Source organism: Hakea prostrata, chromosome 11 (genome assembly GCF_041222555.1).
Source record: "Hakea prostrata isolate BN-2017 chromosome 11, UWA_Hpros_2, whole genome shotgun sequence".
Taxonomy (NCBI): domain Eukaryota; kingdom Viridiplantae; phylum Streptophyta; class Magnoliopsida; order Proteales; family Proteaceae; genus Hakea; species Hakea prostrata.
Window position 1 is genome coordinate 4,147,417 of NC_142610.1, and position 24,103 is coordinate 4,171,519.

Sequence of the window (24,103 nt, forward strand, 5' to 3'; positions counted from 1 at the left end):
CGAGTTTTATATATTTTTGGGTACTAATTGCATTTGTTGGAGTGATGAGAAGCAGCCCACCATCTCAATCTACTTCTATAATTGGGCCATGGTATCTACCACAGAGTATCTCAATTAGATAAGTTTCCTTCTTCGAGACATCCAACTTCCTTAGCCTAGCCCTACCAATCTCCTTTGCAATAATTATAGTGCATCACATATGATCTTCAACACTACATTTCATGTGCACACCAAACATATCAAGCTTGACTACCATTTTGTTTGGGAGAAAGTTGTTGGAAAACAAATATTTCTCGTCTATGTGTGAATCAAAGACAATTTGCAATATAAAAACAAATAAAACAAAGATAAACAATCAAGCATACAACTACTGTACATGAACACTAGGATTTTTAACGTGGAAAACCCTTCAAAACGAAGGTAGAAATCACGGAGCTTAGCCCAGACAAATCTTCCACTATATGGTAAATAATGAGTTTACAAGTAATACTTCTTCTCAACTTTCTACCAAATCTTGAGGATAACACAACTATCAAAAAGAAAACAAAACACTTGAAAAAAACAAGAATATAACCAAAATGATCATTTCTCACATCTTAAAAGCTCAATATAAATCACCAAAAAGCTTAGACATTACCTTCAAGCCGAAGATAATAAGAACATGAGAGATTACATGAAAGAGAACCACCAAATAAACAACAAAGAAGAAAGTGCTTGTTGAAATATTTTTGGAAAAATTACTTGATTAGCTAGTTTTAAGTTTTTATTTACAAAAGTAACCACTCAACGTTTCATTTTACAAGATTAGCTAAAACTGAGTTTGGGTTCACAAAACTAGCCAAAATAGTGATTTTTCATCCATTTGGACATTTTTATCCCTAAATTAATCATACCAATATAGGGGTAAAAATGTCCAAAGGGAATAAAAAATTAGTGACTTTACCCTTTTGAACAAAATAGTGATTTTCTCTTTTCAATGTGGTTAGTTTTAGGGGTTAAAAATGTCAAAGGAATGAAATCATTATTTTGACTAGTTTTGTAAACCCAAACTCAATTTTAGCTAATATTGTTAAGTGAAACATTGAGTGGTTATTTTTTGTAAAGGAAAACTTAAAAGTGGCTAATCACGTAATTTTCCCAATCTTTTTCTGCTCTACTTTTTGTCTAAAAAAGCTAAAACGTTTTTTCAAACGATGACTTCTACTCAATATTCTCTCTCTAAAAAGCAAAAGTTGAAATGTCACTTGCTTCTCTCCTAGAAAATTACTCAACAAACATCTTTTAATTTTTTGTAAACTATTTTTGCCCAACCTAAATGATTTTTTATTTTATTTTGGTGTCGTCTGAGGTTCATCTACGCACCTTGATTATATCGAGGGAGCTTTGTCGTTTGCAAGAATTAAACCCCATGAGCTCTCCACTGAAAAGTATGAATCTTATCACTCAACCAATTCTGCATTGTCTTCTTCACATTAGTATTTTTTTTTTCCTTCTATTTTACAAGAAAGTGGGCTCTTCACCCAATAAATGTCTCCTCATGTGGCTGGACCCAAGGTAGGTCAAATCAAACAAAAGTGACACTTGATCATTTGGTTACTCGATTTGTGTCTTGTAAACGTCGATTGGCTGATATGTTTACCAAACCTCTTCATCGTAGGGAATTTGAGGGTTGGTGTAGCAAACTTGACCTAGTGTCTCGACCTCATTTAAGGGGGAATTTTGAGATAAAATCAGCCTAGCCACGAGTATCTTCTAGACTCTTGTATTTAAGTCCTATATATTGTAGTGTTGCAACATCATATGCTAAGAATACAATAGACATTCCATTCTCCTATAAGATATTCAGTTTTTATTGGGCCAATTTTGGCTAATGAATTAATTGGGTTGGTTCAAAATGGGTCTCATTGGTCGAATTGATCAATTGTCGATTGGTTTAGCCCAAACCTAATCGAACTCGAATACAAATAAAAACCTACACTGAAACGAATCCAATAAAGTTTCAGATCATCTTGGATCAGGTTGAATAGGGTTGGAGCTGCTCAGTTTTATTTGTTTGGTTTGATACCCCTACTGCCAAGTGAGACTTCTGCCCCATATCATATGCATGATAATACCCCTTTTCGCAAAACCAACAAACATAATGGAGCTTATCAGACTTGAACCATAACTTCTTGATTTGAGCAATGAAGGAACAAAAGCTTCCTTTTAAAAAGGCAACACATTCCTTAAGTATTGATGCGTCTCAGTTATGATCTAGATGTCGACTAAGCCCCTTTAATCTTCCAGAGACGATGAGTCCTGTAAGAAAGGTTAGATGCGAACCGGCTCGTATGTCGGGCAACCGCCTTCGATGGCAAAGTCAGATAGTGAACAACTTAAGATCTAATGCCAGTGCTACACAAAATAATGTTTAGAATGTATTCATTGCTTATCGGAGGAGTGAGTTCTTGTTCAAATAGTGTATAGGTTACCTATTCGGGGTTGGACAAGCTTCCCTGATGATGGCCGTCATATCTGCCTTGACTGTGCTCCCTCGTCGGTTATCCCCTTAATCTTCTTTGTAGTTGACCTTCTATCTAGGGCATTGTTGCCATATAAGTCCAGTGTAAGTGATGCCTTTACTTAGTCGGTTAAGGTCATGACTGAGTATCTGGTTTAGCCCCATTCAGGTCCCATATTGGTTAGGTACAAAACCTTCCGTATTAGGTACTAAGACTTGATGGTTAAATTTCAAATGTAGGACCCATTTACGGAGCCTAGTATAATGTTCTCCATCATCCCAACGGGTAATTGTGTTGGTGGAGGTCGACAATTCTCTAAGGGCCTGTTTGGTGCGAAATTTATACCCATTTGATTGTGAAAATCCCTAGATTCATGATATCTAGAGATTTACTTTTTTACACTAAAAACGTGAATCTGTAGAGATTTCACCCCACTATAAAAGTGCTAAACATTTTGCGCATTCACAAAAATCACGTCGACCAAACATTTTTCATGATGAATCCACAGATTTCATTCCACAACCAAACAGTTAATTTTATGAATTATGATTCCATAGATTTGAAATATCTAGATATTTGAAATTTCCAGACTCATTTAACTAGGCCCTAAAGAAGTGTGAAGTCTTAAATTTGACCTATCACATCCTTAGGACCACGGAAACAAGATTTTTCACTAATAAATACATGGGCTAGGTAAGTCAATTAAGTTCAAAGTCTTTTTCATGGCAGTTGTGTTCGTCCCTGCATGTGGTGGTTTCTCATTAATAATATTTGAATGAATAACATTTTAGCAAGTAAGGTCAAGGACAATCACAATATTTGAAGGGGATGGCTTTTAATTGTTAACAAATAAGGATTAGTTGAACATTAATTACTTGATAAATTTAATTAGCATAATCATTAATTTAGAAACAGTGTTAGGGTTTGCCTACCTATTAAGTATCAACGAATACCTTTCAAACATAAAACTATGTCCTTTGAGGATGTAATTGAGGTGCGCCCAAGCTGGTCTGGATGAACCTCAGAAAAAAAAAAAAGGTTGAAATTTCGTTTTCACCAACACCTCATTTAATGTTACAATGATAAATAAATAAATAAATAAATAAATATATATATATATATATATATATATATATATATATATATATATATATATATATATATATATATATATATATATATATATATATATATATCATACTACTATAATAAAAGCATGTACTCTACCTTTTTCGCAAATCTTTTTCTGTCCTTTTCTGTCCCTATCATTGTTTTAAATACCAATAATGTTGTACTATTTGTTATTTCTTTATTTGCTTTTTATAAGGATAATTTAGACATTTTAGTCATTAATTATTATTAATTTATCATTAATTTTAATCCCTCTCTCAATTTCTCTCTCGATTTATCTCTCGACCTCTTTCAATCTCGCTCAAAGTCTGTCACTCTCTATATCCCTCTCCTTCTCAAACTCTCTCTGAATCTCTCTCTCTAAATTACCGCACTCTCTAAATCTCTCTACGACCTCTCTCAATCTCTCTCAAAGTCTGTCGCTCTCTATATCCCTCTCCCTCTCGAACTCTCTCTCTGAATCTCTCTTTAAATCCCTCTCAATCTCTCTGAATCTCTCTCAATATTTCTTTTCCCGTTCGTCTGATTTTTCTCTTTCATCTAATTTTTCCAAATTCCCAACTTTCGATTATTGCAGAATTTACCCTCGCATAGTTCGCTTAAAGTAATAACTGAAGAGATATTCTGCACCTTCCGTTGAATCGAAGGTAAGAGCTTCCTGAAGTAAACCCTTGCACAGTTCAAGTTCTTCTTTTGGTATATTATTGTTAACGCATGTTCACAGAAAAGCAAGCTATAATGGGTGAGGTGGGTTGCCTTCTACTTCTCTCTTTCTCTCAATTTTGAAATTTGAATTTGATGTTCAGTTATATTCGAGGAATTTATTGGGTTTCTATGTATTTGTTCTCTCATTGCAGAAAGATAATCAGAAACCGAACGATGGTGAGAAGCCGAACAATGGTGAGAAGAAGGAGATGGGGGAAGAAAGAAGATGGATCGATAATGGCGGTTTTGAAGGTCGACATGCATATTGCAAAGGATGTGCCAAGAAAATAAAGCGGGCTGTCAAGGGTTTTCAAGGTATTAATCCACTCCCTGTACCATTTGTAGTGTTCGTCTTCTACATTTTTTTTGAATTTCAATTCCGTTGAAATTCAACAATTTGCTAAAGAGTTTTTTATTAGCTCTTCGAATTTGTTATAGAACTCGAAATTTGGATTCTGATTTATTTACTTCTGGATTCACAAAATCGAGAATTAACATTATCTTATCTTCTGATACGGCATTAACATTATTTGCTAACATCCTAACATTATCACTGATACGGTTAACATTATTTGTGCCCTTCAAGCTTTGATGGAAGGCTTCAATGTCCTGACCCTTAAAGATGTGCTTTCAAAAGCTGACATCTTCGTTACCACTATACTGGGCACGGGGATATACTCTATGATTTTATATCAAGCTCTAGATATTTTATAAATCACGTGCCCAATATTTGGGATTAGCCTTATGTATAACCGCATAACTATGTGCCCAAATGCAGCTGAAAGTTATGATTATCTTGTTTCGTGGAATGCATTTTATACTACTATTATAAAAGCATGTACTCTACCTTTTTTTGCAAATCCTTTTTTTTTTCTTTTCAAATTTATAGTTGCTTCAATTTTATCCCCACCTTTTTTTGCAAATCCTTTTTTTATCTTTTCAAATTTATAGTTGCTTCAATTTTTTTCCCCATATATCACTACGTGCATTTGCACGTATGTTTTTTACTAGTATATATATATATATATATATATATATATATTGTTTAAAAATAGTAAAAAAAAAAAGGGGTTGTTTTTTTTAAAAAAAATGATTGAGTCCCCTTTTAAAAAAATCTTATAAATAAAATTTTTTAGTAAAAAAAAAAAATTTTTTTTTATAAAAAAAAAAAAAAAAAAAAAAAAAAAAAAAAATTAAAATTTTATTTTTTTTTTTTTTTAAGATTTTGGGTGAGGGTGGCGGAATTGAATAAATATTGAAAAAAAAAAAAAAAAAAAAAAAATATATTTTATTTTATATAAAAAAAAAAAAAAAAAAAAAAAAAATTAAATTTTTTTTTTTTTTTTTTTTTATGAAAAGTAGGAGAGTTTGTTGGGTTTAAATTTAAATTTAATTTTGTGTTAAAAATTCATGCTCTCTCACATCAACTATAAATAAAAATAAGTAATTAATAGGAAAGACAATAAGAAACTTTCATACTCTTATTCATACGTATTCAACATTAAAATAAAAAAAATAAAAATAAAAAAAGAAGAAGAAGAAAGAAAGAAAAGAGAAGAAGAAGAATGAGTCAAAGACAAAAATAGAGAGAGAAAGAGAGAAAATAAACTAAAAAAGAGGAGAGAGAAATAAGAATACTTGATTGTGGTTTTTGGAAGAGTTTTAGGAGAAAAGTTTACATTTTCTAAATCCAAGTTTTCTGTTTAGTCTTGTGTGAGGAAAGTTGAGAGAAGCTGAGAGAATAAAAAAGAAGAAATTTATGAATTATGAATTAATTTCTAATTGGGAATTAATTGTTTACTCCTTAAAATTTTAATTATAATCGTGTAGAAAATAAGAATGACATGTATATCCTTTATCTTTATTTTATAACTATTTTTATTAGCGGAGGGCAAATATTGGTATTTTACTTATAAAAAAGAAAAAAACTAAGAAATTAATCAAAAATTTTGAAAAAATTCGTGTAGTTCCACTTAACCTCATGTACTGTATCAGCATGTCTTTCAAGTAAATTGCATGGAAAGAATGAAGGAAATCACTCCACACATCACTTTGAGGAAAGAGGTTTTCAATTTCCATATTCTTTTTCTGCGAAATTGACTGACCACATCTAAGAATTCTGAATCAAGAGTTTTGAATTTGAATGGAAATGAGGTTTCACCATCTTATTAGATGCTGCTTCGAAAAATCCATGAAAGGGTGAGGAAGGAAGAGTATGAAAATTCTATAATCCATGAGAGTGGGGTGGGTTACTTTTAAACTGAAAGAGACCAGCAAGTTTCTTTTTGTGAACGGCTTCTTCTTTTTTTTTTTTTTTTTTTTTTTTTTTTTTTTTTTTTTGCCATGGCTTGCTATCTTCCAAAAAAATGGTAGTTGACGACAAATATTCATAAGCAGAAAAACCAATTGGAGCGGGTGCAAGCAGAAACACATGCAAGCTTTAACCAAAAGGAGGAGGACAGGATCCAGATACTTTTAGAGGAAGAATTGCTTAAGGAGGAGATCTTATGGCATCAGAAGTCTAGACTTACATAGATCCAAAGTGGGGATCAAAATTCCAAATTCTTCCATGCTACTACAATTCAACGAAGGCATTATAACAGAATCCTAAAACTGAAAACTGAGGATGGGTCATGGACTAAATCTCCTGATGAAGTGAATGAGCTTCTGTTGGCTCATTTTGCTGAAGTTGTTACCTCACAAGGTGTGGATACTGGGATTCTGCAAATGGCTATGAACAAAGTTCAACCTGTGGTGGATGATGCTACTAATGAGAAGTTGTGTAGATGTCCTTTTGATGAAGAAATTTTGGATGCACTGAAGGACATGGGTCCTTTGAAATCTCCGGGTCTAGATGGCTTTCCCCTTTCTTTTTTCAAACATATTGGGAAATCACTAAGGAGGACGTATGTAAATTGGTGAAGGAATTCTTTGATTCTGGTCAGCTGTCTAAAGATCTTAATCGAACGTTCATCTGCTTAATTCCAAAGTGCCAAATCCAGAATTACCAGAGCAATTTCACCCCATAAGCCTTTGTGGAGTGATGATGAAGATCATATAAAAAATTATGGCAGAAAGGCTGAAAACCTCATTATCAGGTATCATCTCTCCTATGCAGTCAGCTTTTGTTCCTGATAGGCTAATTTCTGATAATGTTTATATTGCTCATGAAGTATATCATTATGTTCACCATAGGAAAAAAGGCAGGAAAAAAATTTTTAGCCCTTAAGATAGATATGAAAAAAACATATGATAGGTTAGAGTGGCCTTTTATTTATGCTACATTGAGGAGATTGAGTTTTTGCAACAAATGGGTGGACATGGTGATGGAAGGCATCTCTACAGTTTCTTATTCTCTTTTAATAAATGGGGTAGAGAAAGGATCCTTTATTCCCTCTAGAGGAATCCGACAGGGTGATCCGTTGTCACCATTTCTCTTCATACTTTGTTCACAGGTTCTCACCTCTATCATCTCTAAAAGTGAAGAAGCCAATCTCATCAAAGGGATCAGTGTTTGTAATCGTGCCCCATCAATCTCACATCTATTGTTTGCTGATGATTGCTTACTGTTCTCGGAGGTGAAACTGGATACTATCATTCATCTACAAGAATGTCTTTTGCAATATTGCCAAGCTAGTGGGCAGGAAGTCAATTTGAACAAATCCAAGGTCACTTTTAGTCCCAATACACCAAATAGATTTAAAAGGTGGTTTTCTCGAGTCTTAAAAGTCAAGTACGATGGTGGACCATCTAAATATTTGGGTTTGCTTACTGACTTTGGTATTTCAATGAAAGAACTATTCTTGGATATTGATAGTAGAGTTGCCAGAAGAGTACAAGGGTGGAAGCAAAGGTTGCTATCTTCAGCTGGGAAAGAAGTTCTCATCAAGTCAGTTGCTAGCTCATTACCCTCCTATGCTGGTTCACATTTCTCTTTACCAGTCTCAGTGTTGAATGATACTAGAAAAGCAATGTCAGATTTCTACTGGGGATTGGATGAAGAAAAAAGGAGGCTACATTGGATTTCTTGGACTCGGTTGTGTAGATCAAAGGAGAAAGGGGGCCTTGGCTTTCATGATCCTATTATTCATAACAGAGCTTTATTATCCAAAGTAGCATGGAGGTTATTCACTGATCAAGGGTCTCTCTAGGGAAAGTTCATTAAGGCTATTTATTTCCCTACAACGGATTTTTTGACAACTAGGAAAGGAAACAAGCCTTCGTGGGCGTGGCAAAGTCTTCTAAAAGGGAGAGAGTGTTTTGAAGTGGGGCTTCTTTGGTCAATTGGAGATGGCTCTACTATTGATGTATGGAATTCTAGATGGATTTCAGGTTTGCCTGGCTTTAAAATTCAGTCCCCAAAGCCTATTGGAGTTGAGGTATCTAAGGTTTCAGATCTGATAAATATTGGAGAACCTACTTGGAATCATGGCCTACTTAATCAATTATTTTCTCCAAGAGAAGTGCATGCTATTTTGAATATCAAACTAAGGAGGTTTTTTTCCAAGGAAAAACTGGTATGGGGTGGGTCAAAGAATAGTCAGTTTTCTGTTAAAAGCTCCTATCATCTTTTGTCCAATCAGAAAGATGACCAAATGAGTCTTGAAGCATCATCATCCAGACAACATTATTGGACACAAATTCAATCCCAGGGATGGATGACTATCTGGAAAAGCAAAATGCCTACCAAAGCTTAAAGCTTTTGTTTGGAAAGCAACAAATCAAGGTATCCCTACTGTAGATAATCTTTTGCGGCGACAAATCATGGTGGATCCCGGCTGTAAAAGATGCGGGTGTGATTGTGAAACAACTGATCACATGCTTTTTGATTGCCCATATGTGAGAGCTATTTGGTTTGGTTGTAATTTAGATACAATTATTAGAGGCAATCAACTAGCAAATTTACCAGCTCTCCTAAACAGGTGGCGATTACTTAGCCTACCTAATAGTTCTGTCAAGAAGGATATGTTGGGGTTGGTTTTTATGGTTTGTTGGTCTATTTGGCTTGCACGTAATAAATTGATCTTCAAGAGTAATAATTGGGACCCAGGTATAGTTGCGGATAAACCTTTGAAGGCTCACGCAAAGTTTACTTCTGCTCAAATCATGAACTCTCCTTTGCCTTATGCAACTAGATTGAGATGTGACTATTGGGCTTCCCCTCCTGTTGGTCAGCTGAAATTGAACTGTGATTTCTCTTGGTTTTCCAACGAATCTCGTGGGGGTTGTGGATGCATTGTTCGTGATTCTAGTGGTGCCCCCCTTTTGGCTCTATCAGTACCATGTCAACCTCAATCAGTTTTGGTGGGCGAAGCTACTGGTGTCTTAGAAGGTTTGTTAGCTGTGATGGAATGAAGTTTTAGCGAGGTAATTGTTGAGATAGACAATATGTCTCTTGCTCACATGATTAATCAGGAGATCCTCCTGCTTCTTGAAGTGGGCCCCCTTATTGAAGACATTCAATATATTTGCTCTCTTCGGGTGGATTTTGTGGTTAAGTATATTTATAGGGATGCTAATTCAGTTGCTCATTCCCTAGCTAGGATGGCCATGTTTTTGGCAAACAAGACGATTTGGCCTATTTCCTCTCCTTGGCTTCTTGGTCTTTGTAATCAGGGTGTCTAGGTGGCAGTTTGCCCCTTTATTTAATGAAAATTTTCTCTTACAAAAAAAAAATGACAGATACTTTTAAAATGACTGGCCAAAATTATTAAAGATGAAATCATTAAAATGTTGAATCAACATACCTTTCAATTTCAGACAAAATGTTGGATTGGTATTGTTTGTATTTATAGCTTCGGTTGGGTTAAGGATCTGGTTCAATGAACCTTTGAATGAGTTTATTTGAAAAGAAGTGTGAATAGTATAAACTCACTCTCTCGTCTTCTTCAACAAAAAAACACATCCGTCAATCAACCCTATAATGAGAAGTGTTAGATTTTGAGGTGACAAATCTCGTCATGTAAGTCTTTGGTGCCAGATTTAATTATAATGAGAAAGAATGAAAATTTTCATCAAAATTTGTAACAAAACCAATTTTCAAAGCTAGGGTTGGTGAAATATTCAATATTTCATTTTGTTGGGTTTGGGTGACTTGTATTCTGTGAGTCTGTATAATTATAATTTGGTTGTATTTATAACTAAAACAGAGTTTGAATCAATTATTAGTACTGTATTAAAATTGTAACTATATTAAGATTAAGGTTCTAGGTTTCCCTATGAATAATCTATGTGGGATAACCTAGATTTATCAATCTGTGTAGGGGAGATTGAGGAATCCATCTTGAGAATAGGGATTGGGGGCAAACAAAAGGGTAACACTTTGTGAGATGTGAGAGTGATGTGATGTTTCCTGGAAATAATGGAATCTCTTTCTCTATAATGGACTAGGTAGAGTTTTGCCGAACTACATTAACTTCATCTTATATGTTTTGTTTGTAGTCTTCTTCGTTTGTAATTGTACATCCATATCCTCAACACATTATGCCAAAGCTAGGCTTTGCAATTGATATGATATTGGCTTAATATGGAAACTACTAAAGTGCGTAAGTAACATATTATATATAGCCCGATACAGAGATATGATTCTAATACTTAAAACTATGCATACGATTCTCCAAAACCAATATAAGTATCCCAAGAAGTATCATTAATTTTCAACAACATTTTTATTTGTGTCACCATATACTCATTTTTAACGAAAGTTTTCTGAGAGCCGTCAGGGAACAAATATTTGGCGAGAAATAGATATATGGCAACGATTGCAAAAAATCATAGCCAAAAACCCTTTTTCTTGTTGTGATTTAGGAGACCTATTATTGTGCTAATTGGGCTCAACCTAATTCACCTCAATTTTGGCTAGATTTGAAATCTCCTACCCAAATGTGCTTTTTTTATATATATTTCTTCACCACATAATCTGAGAGAAAGATAGTACATCTCTCAACACTCACAAGATTAATCTTTGATATTACCGTTGTAAAAGAAGCAACAAAATTTACAGTTTTGCTAGATGATCCGAGAAAAAACCCAATAATGATGGCACACCAACCAAAACGGAGAAGGGAAAGAAACTTAATTTCAGAACCTATATGATGAATTTAATAGTGGGAAACTCAAAATGATTGATATCCAACTGATGGTTCTCACCACTCATTCATTTATTATTTGGTCCCCCACCTGTTCTTCATTTCGTGTTTCACGTTTCAGGGTTTCTTTCTTTCTTTGATTAAAAGGACGTTTTCGCAGTTTCAGAACACGTTAGTCGCATTAAATAGTGAGTACTGAGTGGTACCGGCCCATAATTCATCATCTAGATTTATGAAAGAACCGCATTAGATAAGGTGTGGCATCCGCCGGTATGGGTCACTTTTTACAATTAATTTCTGGTGTACGAGGACGCTTTTCTATATATAAGAAGAGAGAAGAAAAGATGATATTACAATTTTTTTTTTTTTTTTTTGGGTAAACAGCACTTCATTCAGTAAACTAAAGAAAGTACAGATATTTGCATGAATTTACAAGATTTGAATCGAACCAAGGAGCGAAAAGTGATCAAACTTTCATACATGCAATCGATAGAATCATCCAGACTAAGGGTTGGGATAAGCCCAAAATGGGTCACGCCCAAAGAAATCTTAGAACAAAGACTGTAACAACTACAGCAGTAAATATAACACGCCACATAGAGCGGAGATACAACACCCTCATAGGGGGACATACAACACGCCTCAAGGGCGGACACAAAACTCGTGCGGTTGTTGTTGTGGTAGCATCAAAAGTGCGGAGGAATGTCGGACCTGCCATCGGCTCCGGCCGTAGAGGTGTACCTATCAAGCTTGCCGCAGAATAACTTGGATCCAGATTTGGAGTTAATCGGCGGTGTGCACCAATAATCGCTGCAACCAAAGAGTTTATTTTTATTTTAAAACTGAAAAAAGGAAAAAGAAATGCTGCAACCAGGGAGAGAGAGATCGGCCGGAAAAACAAACAGATCTAAAGCAAAAAAGCTACAGATCTGGGTGTCCGATCAAAAAGACAAGGAGGGAGAGGAGCGGATGAGGAAAGGAGAGAAAAAGGAAGGAGGGGAGTAGATGAGGAGGGCTGAAAAATAAAACGAAATACCAGATCTGGGATCTGGCGTTCTGCGCAGGCGAGGATGTTAGGGTTAATCTAGGAATTTCCTTTCCTAAGCCTGGTTATTATTGAACCAGTTGGTTCATTTGTTGTATATCATATTATTGGCCGGTTTAGTCTCATGAGGGGTATGCAAAACACGATTCAGATTTTGGGGGTTTCTGGAATTGGGAAATCCAACTGAGCTCTGGCGATTCTGGCTAAGGCATCGTTCTACCTTGTTCTTCATCTTTGATCCTTGTTCTTGTATGATCCTTGTATCATCTGAAGAGAACATACTCAGTAGAAGGGAAGGAACACTCGTTGGCTTTCGTGTGGCATTTCGGTGAAGGCTTGGCTATGTTTCTGGCTGTGTGAATCGTCTTCTCTGGTATGTTCTTTGGAGTTATTCGAGAGGGCTTTTGCTCTTCAGATATGGAGGGATACTCGATGATGACTTGAGCCAATTTGGTTGCCGTATACGGTGACATCTGTAACCTTATTCTTCCCTGTTTTTCTGTAATTGTTGATTGATTATAGTGGATCGGACTCCAGTCTTGAGTCCCGGAGACGTAGGCTCAAGAGCCAAACTCCGTCATCAAACGCCTGTGTCTCTTCTTCTTCTTGCTTCCAATTTTCTTGTTAAATCACATGACCGAATGATGGTTAGGCTAGGTTAGGGTTTATAGGTTGCGTTTCTTCTTCTTGATTCAATTGATAATTCATATGTGTTAATCACCTAATGCAAACATGATTTAATACTTGGGAACAACAAATTGGCATTAGAGCTCAGGCTAGGTGTTTCGGTTGAGCTTTGGCTACTGCTTCTGCTGGGTTCCGTTTTGGCTACTGCTACTCCTGGTTAGGAATTGATGATATACATAATTTGTTTTTTTTTTTTTTGTATAATTTCTGCCTGTTAGCATGTCACCTTGTTAGCCATGTTAGTCTGAGATAGCTTGTGTTTCGGTGATTTTCTTTTTCTTGTGATTCTGTGGAGACTAATTGCTATTATCTATGAGGTTTATGCTTAATTGGTTTATATGATCTCATAGGTAATTTCAGGTTAAATTATTGAATCATTTTTCTGATTATATAATTTGTGTATGCTTCGGCTGCTGCTCTTCTCGCCAGGACTTGATTATATACAGTTGTGTATATTTTTCTGCATCTGTTGGTTAGAATTGATGATATACATTTGTTTTGTATAGTTTCAACCATTGCTGGTTCGGATTTGATTATATATATAACCTGATTTTTTGTTTAGTTCTACCACTGTTAGCCTGTTAACCTGTGTTAACCAGTTAACCTGGTTAGAAGGTGATGTTTGTTCTCATACAATTCTTAGGTTTCTTACATTTGTTAATTTTCTGATTTTGCATATACCTCCTTCTGCTACCCTGATCATATTTGGTCCTATGCTTGAGAAGAATTTTAATTAGTGTAATGAAATAAGCCTATGTATGAGAAGATATTTTGAAATGGTTAATGTTTAATTAATCACTGTTATATATTTTTTGCTAAATATTCTTTTATAAAATTGCATTATTATATTAGTTTGTTAATATTGGCACTTTACTTGGTTTGTATTGGCCTGTTGTGTTAACATCTAATGAAATAAATGTTGATGTTTTTGTTTTGAATGATATTAGCAAACAAAGTGTGATTAATTGATGCTTGATTAGTTTAATCTTCCTTTCTCAGAATTGTTTATATTAGTATTGTTTGAATTATTTCTTATATACTGATTTGTTGTGATTTACTTGCTTCAAAGTGGAGCCAAGCAAGGGATTTGGTCTACCAGGGGAGGGCACTCCTCCCAATGTGGTCAGTGGGGTTACCACAGGCTCGAGTAGAGCAGTAGGTCTAGGGTTGAATCCTAGTTACCTAAGTTTGGATACTCTTATGGGGGGTTCCAGGGTAGATATAGAGAAGTTTGATGGGACAGGGGACTTTGGGATATGGAAAAGAAAGGTTAGGGCTTTAATGGCACAACAGAAACTCTTAAAATCTATAGATGACCCAGTTGCTTTCTTTGAAAGCATTGACCCAGTCTTGAGGACTGAAGTGATGGAGAATGCAATTGGTTGCATGCTCTAGAACATCACTGATGGTGTTATCAGGTGTTTGGATGATGATGACAATACCCCTATTAAAGTATGGAATAAGCTTGAATAAATCTACCAGAAAAAGAATCTAGGTAATAAGATTTATCTGAAAGAAAATTTGTATGGGTTTAAGATGGACCCTACAATCAGCCTTGATAAGAACCTAGATGTATTTAAGAAGTTGATTCAAGACTTGGCCAGTACTGGGAAAAAGACCAAATTGGAAGACCAAGACCTGTCTACTATCCTATTGAATTCCCTTCATAATGACTATCTTGTTGTTAAGAATTCAATTAAGTATGCTTGTCAAAACATTTCCCTAGAACAATTGATTGGTGCTCTAAGGAATATGGAGTCAAAGTTGTTGACTTCTGGAAAGACTTTAGGGAGTGGGGACAATTTGTTTGTTAAGGGCAAGGGCTCTTACAAACATGGGAAGTCCAAGGGAAAGGGTAAAATGTATGACAATCATGAAAATAACAATAAGAATAATAATGGGAATAATAATAAGACTGATTCTAACACCAGGAGATGTTATTTCTGTCATAAAGTGGGTCATATTAAGAAAAATTATTTTGCATACAAGAGAAAACTGCAAGAAGGTGAGACATCTAATAATAATGTGTCTAATTCTGGTGAAATAAACATGTTTGAGGTCCTTTGATGACCTAGGTGCTTTCTGTGTTAGCATAGACCTTGTTTTAAGACCTGGTTGTTTGGGTTTCCATTGGGTGCACACTTTGGTTTATCCTAGTTTGTTCCTTTGTTAAAGGGAGGTGGTCTATTTATCTTTAAGGTGATATGTTTGTGTAAGGAAGCTGTTTATTTTAATAAATCTGGGACAATATGTTTTGTACTCTCATGGATGCTTTTATTTGCATTGATATACATGTCTGACTGAGTTTTTTATGCTAGAATGGTTATAGGTGGTGTTGAGACTGTTTAGTACAGTTGGTTACACACATGAGGATTCCTATTTCACTTGGTATAGCATTAGGCATATCCTTGGTGTTTGGAGAGGTGTAGTCTCCATGTTTAGCATGAGTGCTGGTCTTGACATAGGAGATGTCAAGAGGGTGTGTCCTCACAGGTTGTTGGGGTTCACATAATATTCAGGGGATATGGTCTGTCAGCTTGTATGATTTTGAGTGGGAGTAGTTATTGTCAGATTTATGGAGTTGTCTGGTAAGATGACTTGCACCAGTTTTATTGGTTAGATTATGTCTTGTTTGCAGTTATATTTTTATGTGGTCATTGAGTCTGGTCTTGTAGGTCATAGTTGTTAAGTCTTATTGAGTTTACTTCTTTTACCTCTGATTTGGTTTCTACTCTAGGTGACCTGGATGTGTCTAGTTGTGACTTGTGCCTGTCATGTGTGCTGAGTGGGTGAAGAGGTCCTGGTTTGAGTAGTGGTAGTAAGCCAGTGATGGATTGAGGAGTGTTATTGCCTACTTGGGTTTGTTTAGAATATTTTCATCTTGTTGGTTAAATGTAAGGCTATTAGAATGTTTGCTATCCTGAGTTACTCTCTTCATTATTTTAATGGGTAATTGGATACTTGTTGTCTTTCTTTACTTTAGTGTGGAAGAAAGAAAGATTTGCAACTTCTTTAGGCATTTTAACAACTGAATTTGAAAATATGACTTGTTAATGAATTCTGTTGTGATTTCATTTGAATACCCTTGGCATTGATATATAAGACTTGATGTTTGAGTTTTTTGCATTGTATTTGCATTTTTAGGTTGACAGTTGCCTCTAGTTTCTCATTTCATTTCTATGTCTTATATCTGCATCTATGTGGTTTACATATTGATTGCATGATTGTATTCCTTGGAGAAGGTTTTAAAATCAGAATTTGAAATGAAAATACATGGATTTGTTAGGAATTTCCTGATTGAGGGGGAGAGATTTATGCTTATTTGTTATATTTTATATTTGAATTATTCAAACTCTCTTCTCTAGGTTGGTTAAGTTCTTTTATGTATCATGTGATATGTTTTAACTTGAATTGGCTTATATTGTAAGCATTTGTAGATTCATGGGCTGTATTGGCATTGTCAATTATGTCTGGATCCATGTTGTTCATCTGTTGATGTTTGTGAGGTTCTGTTAATCTATGTTGGTTTTGGATATCACCATGGATTTCTTGAAGTTATACTTGTCTCTTGTTTAAAGTCTTACTTGTTTTAATTCATATATTTATTATGCTTTGGTTAGCATTAGTAAGTCTATGTAATGGGTTATTACCTTTTGTGGAGATTGTATACCTTGTTTTTCATTTATCTATGGTGTGGTGATGTCCAGGTATGTCTTTTTTTTGTTTATCAGGTTTGCATATGTTACAGTTTAGGGGAGATGCTGCCCAAATTTTTATGACTCTTGTTCTGTTTTTCTCTGTTATGAGATATATGCCTGGTGTGTGCATATGTACTCTCCATGTTGATTTGGTTGAGTTGTGAACTAGGAGTTGTTGTTGTTTATGGGTTTCTCTACCTGATGCAGGTTGTTGCATGGTGTGTTTGCAGTGAGTCCTTTAGCGTTGCATGGTTAGTGCATGTCTAGGTACTTTGCATATTTTTTGTTTGCGTTGTACTGTGGTCTCTTTTCTTTTGTTTGTGCAGGTACACTTGGACGATGACGGTTGGAGCCCGGTCTACTATAGTTTAGAAATTACAGATTAAGGGGGAGATTGTTAGGGTTAATCTAGGAATTTCCTTTCCTAAGCTGGGTTATTATTGAACCAGTTGGTTCATTTGTTGTATATCATATTATTGGCCGGTTTAGTCTCATTAGGGGTATGCAAAACACGATTCAGATTTTGGGGGTTTCTGGAATTGGGAAATCCAACTGAGCTCTGGCGATTTTGGCTAAGGCATCGTTCTACCTTGTTCTTCATCTTTGATCCTTGTTCTTGTATGATCCTTGTATCATCTGAAGAGAAGATGCTCAGTAGAAGGGAAGGAACACTCATTGGCTTTCGTGTGGCATTTCGGTGAAGGCTTGGCTATGTTTCTGGCTATGTGAATCGTCTTCTCTGGTATGTTCTTTGGAGTTATTCGAGAGGGCTTTTGTTCCTCAGATATGGAGGGATACTCGATGATGACTTGAGCCAATTTGGTTGCCGTATACGGTGACATCTGTAACCTTATTCTTCCCTGTTTTTCGTAATTGTTGATTGATTATAGTGGATCGGACTCCAGTCTTGAGTCCCGGAGACGTAGGCTCAAGAGCCGAACTCCGTCATCAAACGCCTGTGTCTCTTCTTCTTCTTGCTTCCAATTTTCTTGTTAAATCACATGACCAAATGATGGTTAGGCTAGGTTAGGGTTTATAGGTTGCGTTTCTTCTTCTTGATTCAATTGATAATTCATATGTGTTAATCACCTAATGCGAACATGATTTAAGACTTGGGAACATCAGAGGAGAAACGGGATGAGGGAGAAGAAGAGGGAGGGCGAAGACAGAGAGGCGGGATAGGAGAAGGAGATCGGATGAGGGGAAGAGGAACAGGGGAGACCTGAGATGGAGAGGCGAGAGAGAAGAAAGAGATCGGATGAGGGGAAGAGGAATGGGAGAGGAGGAGATCGGGGGAGGCGGGAGAGGAATAGGGGAGGGAAGAGGAACATGGGAGGCGAAGAAGGGAAGAGGAACAGGGGAGGTGGAGAGATCACTTAGGCGAGTCTCTCCGCCTCAAGCATCGCGATCTGGAGAAGTTGCAAAGCGTCGGTGGGAGAGTTGTAGAGCGTCGGTTCCCCTCACCTCATTACTACCATGCCCTCTTAAGAAGATATTACATTACTATCAAGCAAAGTTGAAATATGTATAGGCGAATACAGTTAGATAGGAGGTGTAATTTCAAATGTAGATGACAAATTTTTGGGAGGATTTATAAAGAGAGCGACAAAACAAATATTTTGAAAGTTGAGCTACAGACAATCTTCGAAGAAATCAAATTTGCACGTGAAAGGGATTTCATGTCTTGATATGTGAAATCCAACTCTCTCAAAGATATTGACATGCTGAAGCCAAATGTAAGAATACAAGGGAGAATAACGAGAATGGTATATGTGATAAGGACAGAGTGGGAAACACAGGAGGAATCAGATTTCAACATATATGCCAGGTGTCCAACTATGTTGTTGATTGGCTTATGAAGAAACCAACATCTTTAGAGGAATCTTTGCAAATCTTTTTGGATCCACCCCAAAAAATGGAGGTGATCCTATTGGCAGATAAACTTTTGCATGCTTGATTAGTTTTTTCAGGGTTATTTAACCCTGTTTGTTTGTTAAAAAAATAGTTTTAACTCATGACCTTTTCATTTAAGGGTGTAAACAGTGCAGTTTGGGGCAGTTTTTAAACGGTATCAAACTGAAAAACATCAAGCTCAAACATAGCCCATTTGCAAAATAATGGTTCCGGTTTGGTGCAATTTGTGTGAGTTGAGTAACAGTTTGTGCTAACGGTTTGTATTCGAGTTGTTGTGGACCGTTATAGTCCATTTTGCATTATTGTTATTCACTATTAACAATAGATTTTGAACAGAAAATAGAGAGCATTTGAAGCAATATAATATTTTTATGGCATTGGGTGTAAAAAACTCGAAATTTGTTAGTCCACTAAACTTCGCTAAAAGTATACTTTAGGAAAACTAACGGGCAGCATACGGGCTGGTCTGAACCAACCCAAACCATTCAGACTTTGCTCCCTCATCCCAAACACAACCTATTAAGATTGCGTTTGGGATATAAGAGACTGATATGGTTTGATTTTAACTGTTCAGATTGCAAATTGACACCCCTTTACTATTTTGATATGACACATATGGGAATGACCGGATCAATAAAAACCCAAAACATAAAACAACATGGATTGATTCGGTTCGGTTCGGTTTGGTTCAGTTATGAACCATTTTCTCCCTCAACCCAATCTATGAGAAAATTAGCCAATTAAACTAGAGCCTTGAGCTACCGGAGCCTTGTCTCATCTCAGCTAAAAGAAATCCTCTTCAGCTTCCACACCTAATCAAGTCTGAAAGTTCACACTTGAGACAATATCCTATAAGAATGAAGAAATTTATAACAATGTCAATTATGAAGATAAGTGATAAGGAAAGAATAAATAAGCTTAAACCAGTTCGGTTTGAGCTCAGTCCGACCAGATCGAAATCAAACCAGTTCGGTTTGAACCTAACCCGACCAGCTCGGATCAAGTTAAACCGACCAAGTCAAGGTCGGTCGAATAACAAGGTAGATCTGAATAAGATTCTAGCCAGAGAAACAGTATTCAGTCAAGACTCTCCTACTCATGTTCGAGTAGGACTCAATAACTAAGATTCAGATCGCAACCTAACTAAGGTTTAATCCCACTCAACTTCATGCTGAGAAAATCTATAAAAAGGTATGAGAACACAAGAGAAAAGTACACTGAATAGAATTATCACTATTCGTATTATTATTGTTCATTACTTTCTTGTCTTCCTTAGTCGGATTCCTAATTAGATCGTCGGAGGTGAAAACTCGACCTCCATGGTCGAACTCATCCTTGCAGGTTCAACCGACTGAAGGGACGAACAGATTGTGCAGCAACAATAAGAATATAAAAAAACGCTTTGGAGTCACCTTGTAACACCCAAGAAGCTCGCGTTGTAATTTCTGGGTTTCTCATTATTCCACATTTCCATGACACGCGTATACCGATTCTAACTCACTAGTCCCACCAGGTCCCCCCAGTGGTTTCACATTCTCACTTCCCCACCCATTATAAATGTCTAACCTCACCACAATAGAAATTCACAGCAGCAGCAGCATCTCTTTCAACTCTCTTTTCAATCTCCAGCAACAAAGACCCATTTTTCAGTACCATGGCTTCCTCTTCTTCATCTTTAGCTTCCTTGAAGTTCACTGTTCGACGGCGTGAGCCGGAGCTGGTTGCACCGGCAAGGCTCACACCACATGAGTTTAAGAATCTCTCAGACATTGATGACCAAGAAGGTTTACGTTTCCAAATTCCGGCGATACAGTTTTACAAGAATGAGCCTTCCATGAGAGGACAAGATCCAGTGAAGGTCATCAGGAAGGCAATAGCAGAAGCTTTGGTATCTTACTACCCATTTGCTGGTAGGCTCAGGGAAAGGCCAGGAAGGAAGCTGGTGGTGGAGTGCACCGGCGAGGGTGTTGTCTTCATCGAGGCTGACGCTGATGTAAGACTTGAACAGTTTGGTGAAGCACTTCAACCACCATTTCCTTGCTTGGAGGAGCTCCTTTATGATGTTCCTGGATCGGGTGGTGTTCTTGATTGCCCTCTCTTACTGATTCAGGTAAATTTATTAATTTATTACTGTTAAGGGTATTTTTTCGGGTCAAAATTTATAAGGGTTTTAATATTCTAATAAATTATGTTAACCCCAAAAAATATTCTAATTAATTATTTATTGGAGAGTTTCTTAGATTCTAATGAATTTGAAGATACCTTTTCATTGGTCTTACTGACTTATGGTTGAAGATTTTTTTGTTCTTTTGAAGACTACAGAGTCTATTTCATTATTTTTTTATGTTTGTTTTTTTTTTTTTTTGGTAGAAAAATGAAATATATACTAAGAAATTATGAGAAATTACATTAAAAAAATTAAAACTATATGAATAAAGTGTATAATCATGCACTGCTTCTATATATAAGGATCCGTTTTGATTTCTCAGTTTTTAAGATGAAATTAAAGAAGAAATTGAAAACCCCTAATTGACACTCGTGCATGTCATATACACTATCCTATGCTCATGCAGAAAGCACAAGATTGGATAACATTCTTCTCCTCTTTTTAATGTTATCTTTTATTTTTATTTTATTTATTTTTGGTATGTAATTTATCAAATACATTTTTGGAGAAAAAAAAAGTTTCTTAGACTCTCAACAACCATAAAATTTACATGATTCTAATTATGCTACATACAAGGAATATGTAAAAATTCTGAATTTTAAGATATTAATTGGATCAAACACAAATCAAATTCTCCCCCCCCCCCCCCCCCCCCCCCCCACCCCCAACCCCCTCTATTATTAATTGAAAGAAGCACAAAAAATGGGAAAGTAGGAACAGAGCCTCAAATCCTTGGCTCCTAACTTCCAATTACCTCTTGTCCTCTATATTTTGTTTTCCTTTGTCGAACATCCCATGAGGGGTAACATCAATACCTTTAATATTGTGGCATTTGATTTGATATGCCAAATGCCTATTCTTATGGTTGAGAATTCTATCCAAAACAAAAATTCTTTAGGGTTGAGACTTGAGAGGGGCTTTAACGGAGTCGGGTTATGTTGGTTTTCTAAAATTTTGATGTTGACTCGTCAAAGTGATAATATTAGTTGATCCTTATCTTATTGCTAGACCAGGCCTGGCCATAATTCAAGGCCACCCTAATTTAGCTCTGACCATTATTCAAGTTCACTTTGATTCGGCCCCAGCTTACAATTATAAGCCTAAACTTAGGGGTCGAGATAGGTTTAGACCATTAGAGCCAAACTTGTACCCCTAGATTGACATCTTCAGCATAGGGTTAGATGGTAGATCCCTATAGTGGGACTGAGTTGTCTTGAAATCACCTACCATTACTATAACCCTTTGATAAATTTAAATCAACTAGTATGACTCTACAATTGTTCTTTTTTTTTATTATTGGTAAAAGGATCTTTAATTAGAAAAAATGGCAAGAAAAAGCCAAGATATCTCGAGTACAAGCTTCAAGAAACCAAGGAACGGAATTAGACCAAACAATCCTACTTGCCAAGGAAAGGACCTTCCTAGCTAGAATATCGGTTACAGAGTTAGTGCATCTAGAAACATAATGAACCGACCAGGAAGATTCAAGAGCAAAAAACTGACAATTGTCCTTACATGTATTATTGTTATAATCTAATGACCCTAAAATTCTTTATTTCAATTTGGATGTAGGTGACCCGTCTGATGTGTGGTAGCTTCATTTTTGCCCTCCGGTTGAACCACACCATGAGTGATGCAGCCGGTTTGGTCCAATTCATCTCTGCTGTAGGTGAAATAGCGCGTGGCCAGGCATTGACCGTGCCTCCCGTGTGGGCCAGGGAACTCCTTTGTGTAAGGGACCCACCAAAGGTAACATTTGCACACCGCGAGTACGATGACGTGCCTGACACTAAGGGTACACTCATCCCTCTTGATGACATGGCACATCGATCTTTCTTCTTCGGGCCCACTGAGGTGGCTGCCCTGAGAAAGCACGTGCCACCTCATCTCCGGTCGTGTTCCACATTTGAGGTTTTGACAGCATGTCTTTGGCGATGCCGTACAATTGCTATCCAACCCAACCCGGAAGAGGATGTGCGTGTGATATGTATTGTCAACGCACGTGCCAAATTCCAACCTCCATTGCCGGTGGGATACTATGGCAATGCATTTGCTTTTCCGGTGGCGATATCTTCATCGGAGAAACTATATAAGAATCCATTAGGGTATGCATTGGAGCTGGTGAAGAAAGCGAAAGGCGAAGTCACTGAGGAATACATGAGATCTTTAGCAGATCTGATGGTAACAAAGGGTAGGCCCCATTTCGCAGTGGTGAGGGCCTATCTGGTTTCGGATCTGGTACGTGCCGGGTTTGGAGAAGTAGATTTCGGGTGGGGAAATCCCGTATACGGTGGAGCAGCCAAGGGAGGAGTAGGGGCAATTCCTGGGGTGGCAAGCTTCTATATACCTTTCAGGAACCATAAAGGAGAGGATGGAGTTGTGGTGCCAGTTTGCTTGCCTGGACCAGCGATGGAGAGGTTTGTGACAGAAATCGACAGCATGATTAAGGAACCTCCAGTGGATCAGAGCCACAATAGTAAGACCCCTTCATCATATCTGCCTTCTAACTTTCATGTTTTTAAATATCCAAGATGGGGATCTTGACCCCAGAAGGAAAAAAATCTTCAGGATGTGTGGGTGCTTTTTTCTTCTTTTTCCTCTTCCCTGTATGTATGTATCAATGGGTTTTAGTTAATTTTGTATGACGATGGATGATGGTTGAAATGCCATGAGTTTTCTTTGGTTGAGTTAAAACTAATTTGCAGCCCATCCATCTTACTCTGATTTGAACCAGAAACGTGGATGCTTCAACTGGAATCAAACAGAGGTAGATTGATACAATAGAAACCTATGATAAAATATCCACCAATAACCCAACAGATAAAGTACATTGCATAGTTCATTCAATGACTTTGGCACTGAACATTCACAAAATGGTGGGTCCAGTGAATCCAATACAATAATAGAAGCCTATTATGTTCATTTTTCGACACTCTGATTATATTGTTTATTCATTTCTTGATTTTAAATCTTTTGTTTATAATATTTAAACCTTGATTATTTCCTGTTTATGATTATGTTATTGTATATGTGGGAGGATGATTTCCTCGATACTTGATCTTCGGGGCTGTGGATCACACTCCCGGGTATGCCAGTTAGGGTACCGGCTAGGGGGATGTGACAGTTTGGGTATATCCTTTGGCAACAAGCCTAGCTTTATATCTTTC

The 24,103-nt window shown here is 36.6% G+C and overlaps 1 protein-coding gene across 1 annotated transcript; it reads left to right on the forward strand.

Annotated features, from left to right (window-relative positions):
• Positions 1–20,374: 20,374 nt before the first annotated feature.
• LOC148999651 (benzyl alcohol O-benzoyltransferase-like) lies at positions 20,375–23,748 on the forward strand. Its single transcript, XM_089140093.1, has 2 exons — positions 20,375–20,879; positions 22,509–23,748. Exons 1-2 carry the CDS (start codon positions 20,424–20,426, stop codon positions 23,478–23,480), a joined length of 1,428 nt encoding a protein of 475 aa, XP_088996219.1. The 5' UTR covers positions 20,375–20,423; the 3' UTR covers positions 23,481–23,748.
• Positions 23,749–24,103: the final 355 nt, after the last annotated feature.

Bases quoted from the DNA above. Each gene is read 5' to 3' on its own strand.
- LOC148999651 (XM_089140093.1), top strand. From the start codon at position 20,424: ATGGCTTCCTCTTCTTCATCTTTAGCTTCCTTGAAGTTCACTGTTCGA. The intron at 20,880-22,508 runs GTAAATTTATTA...ATTTGGATGTAG, and splicing joins GCCCTCTCTTACTGATTCAG to GTGACCCGTCTGATGTGTGG.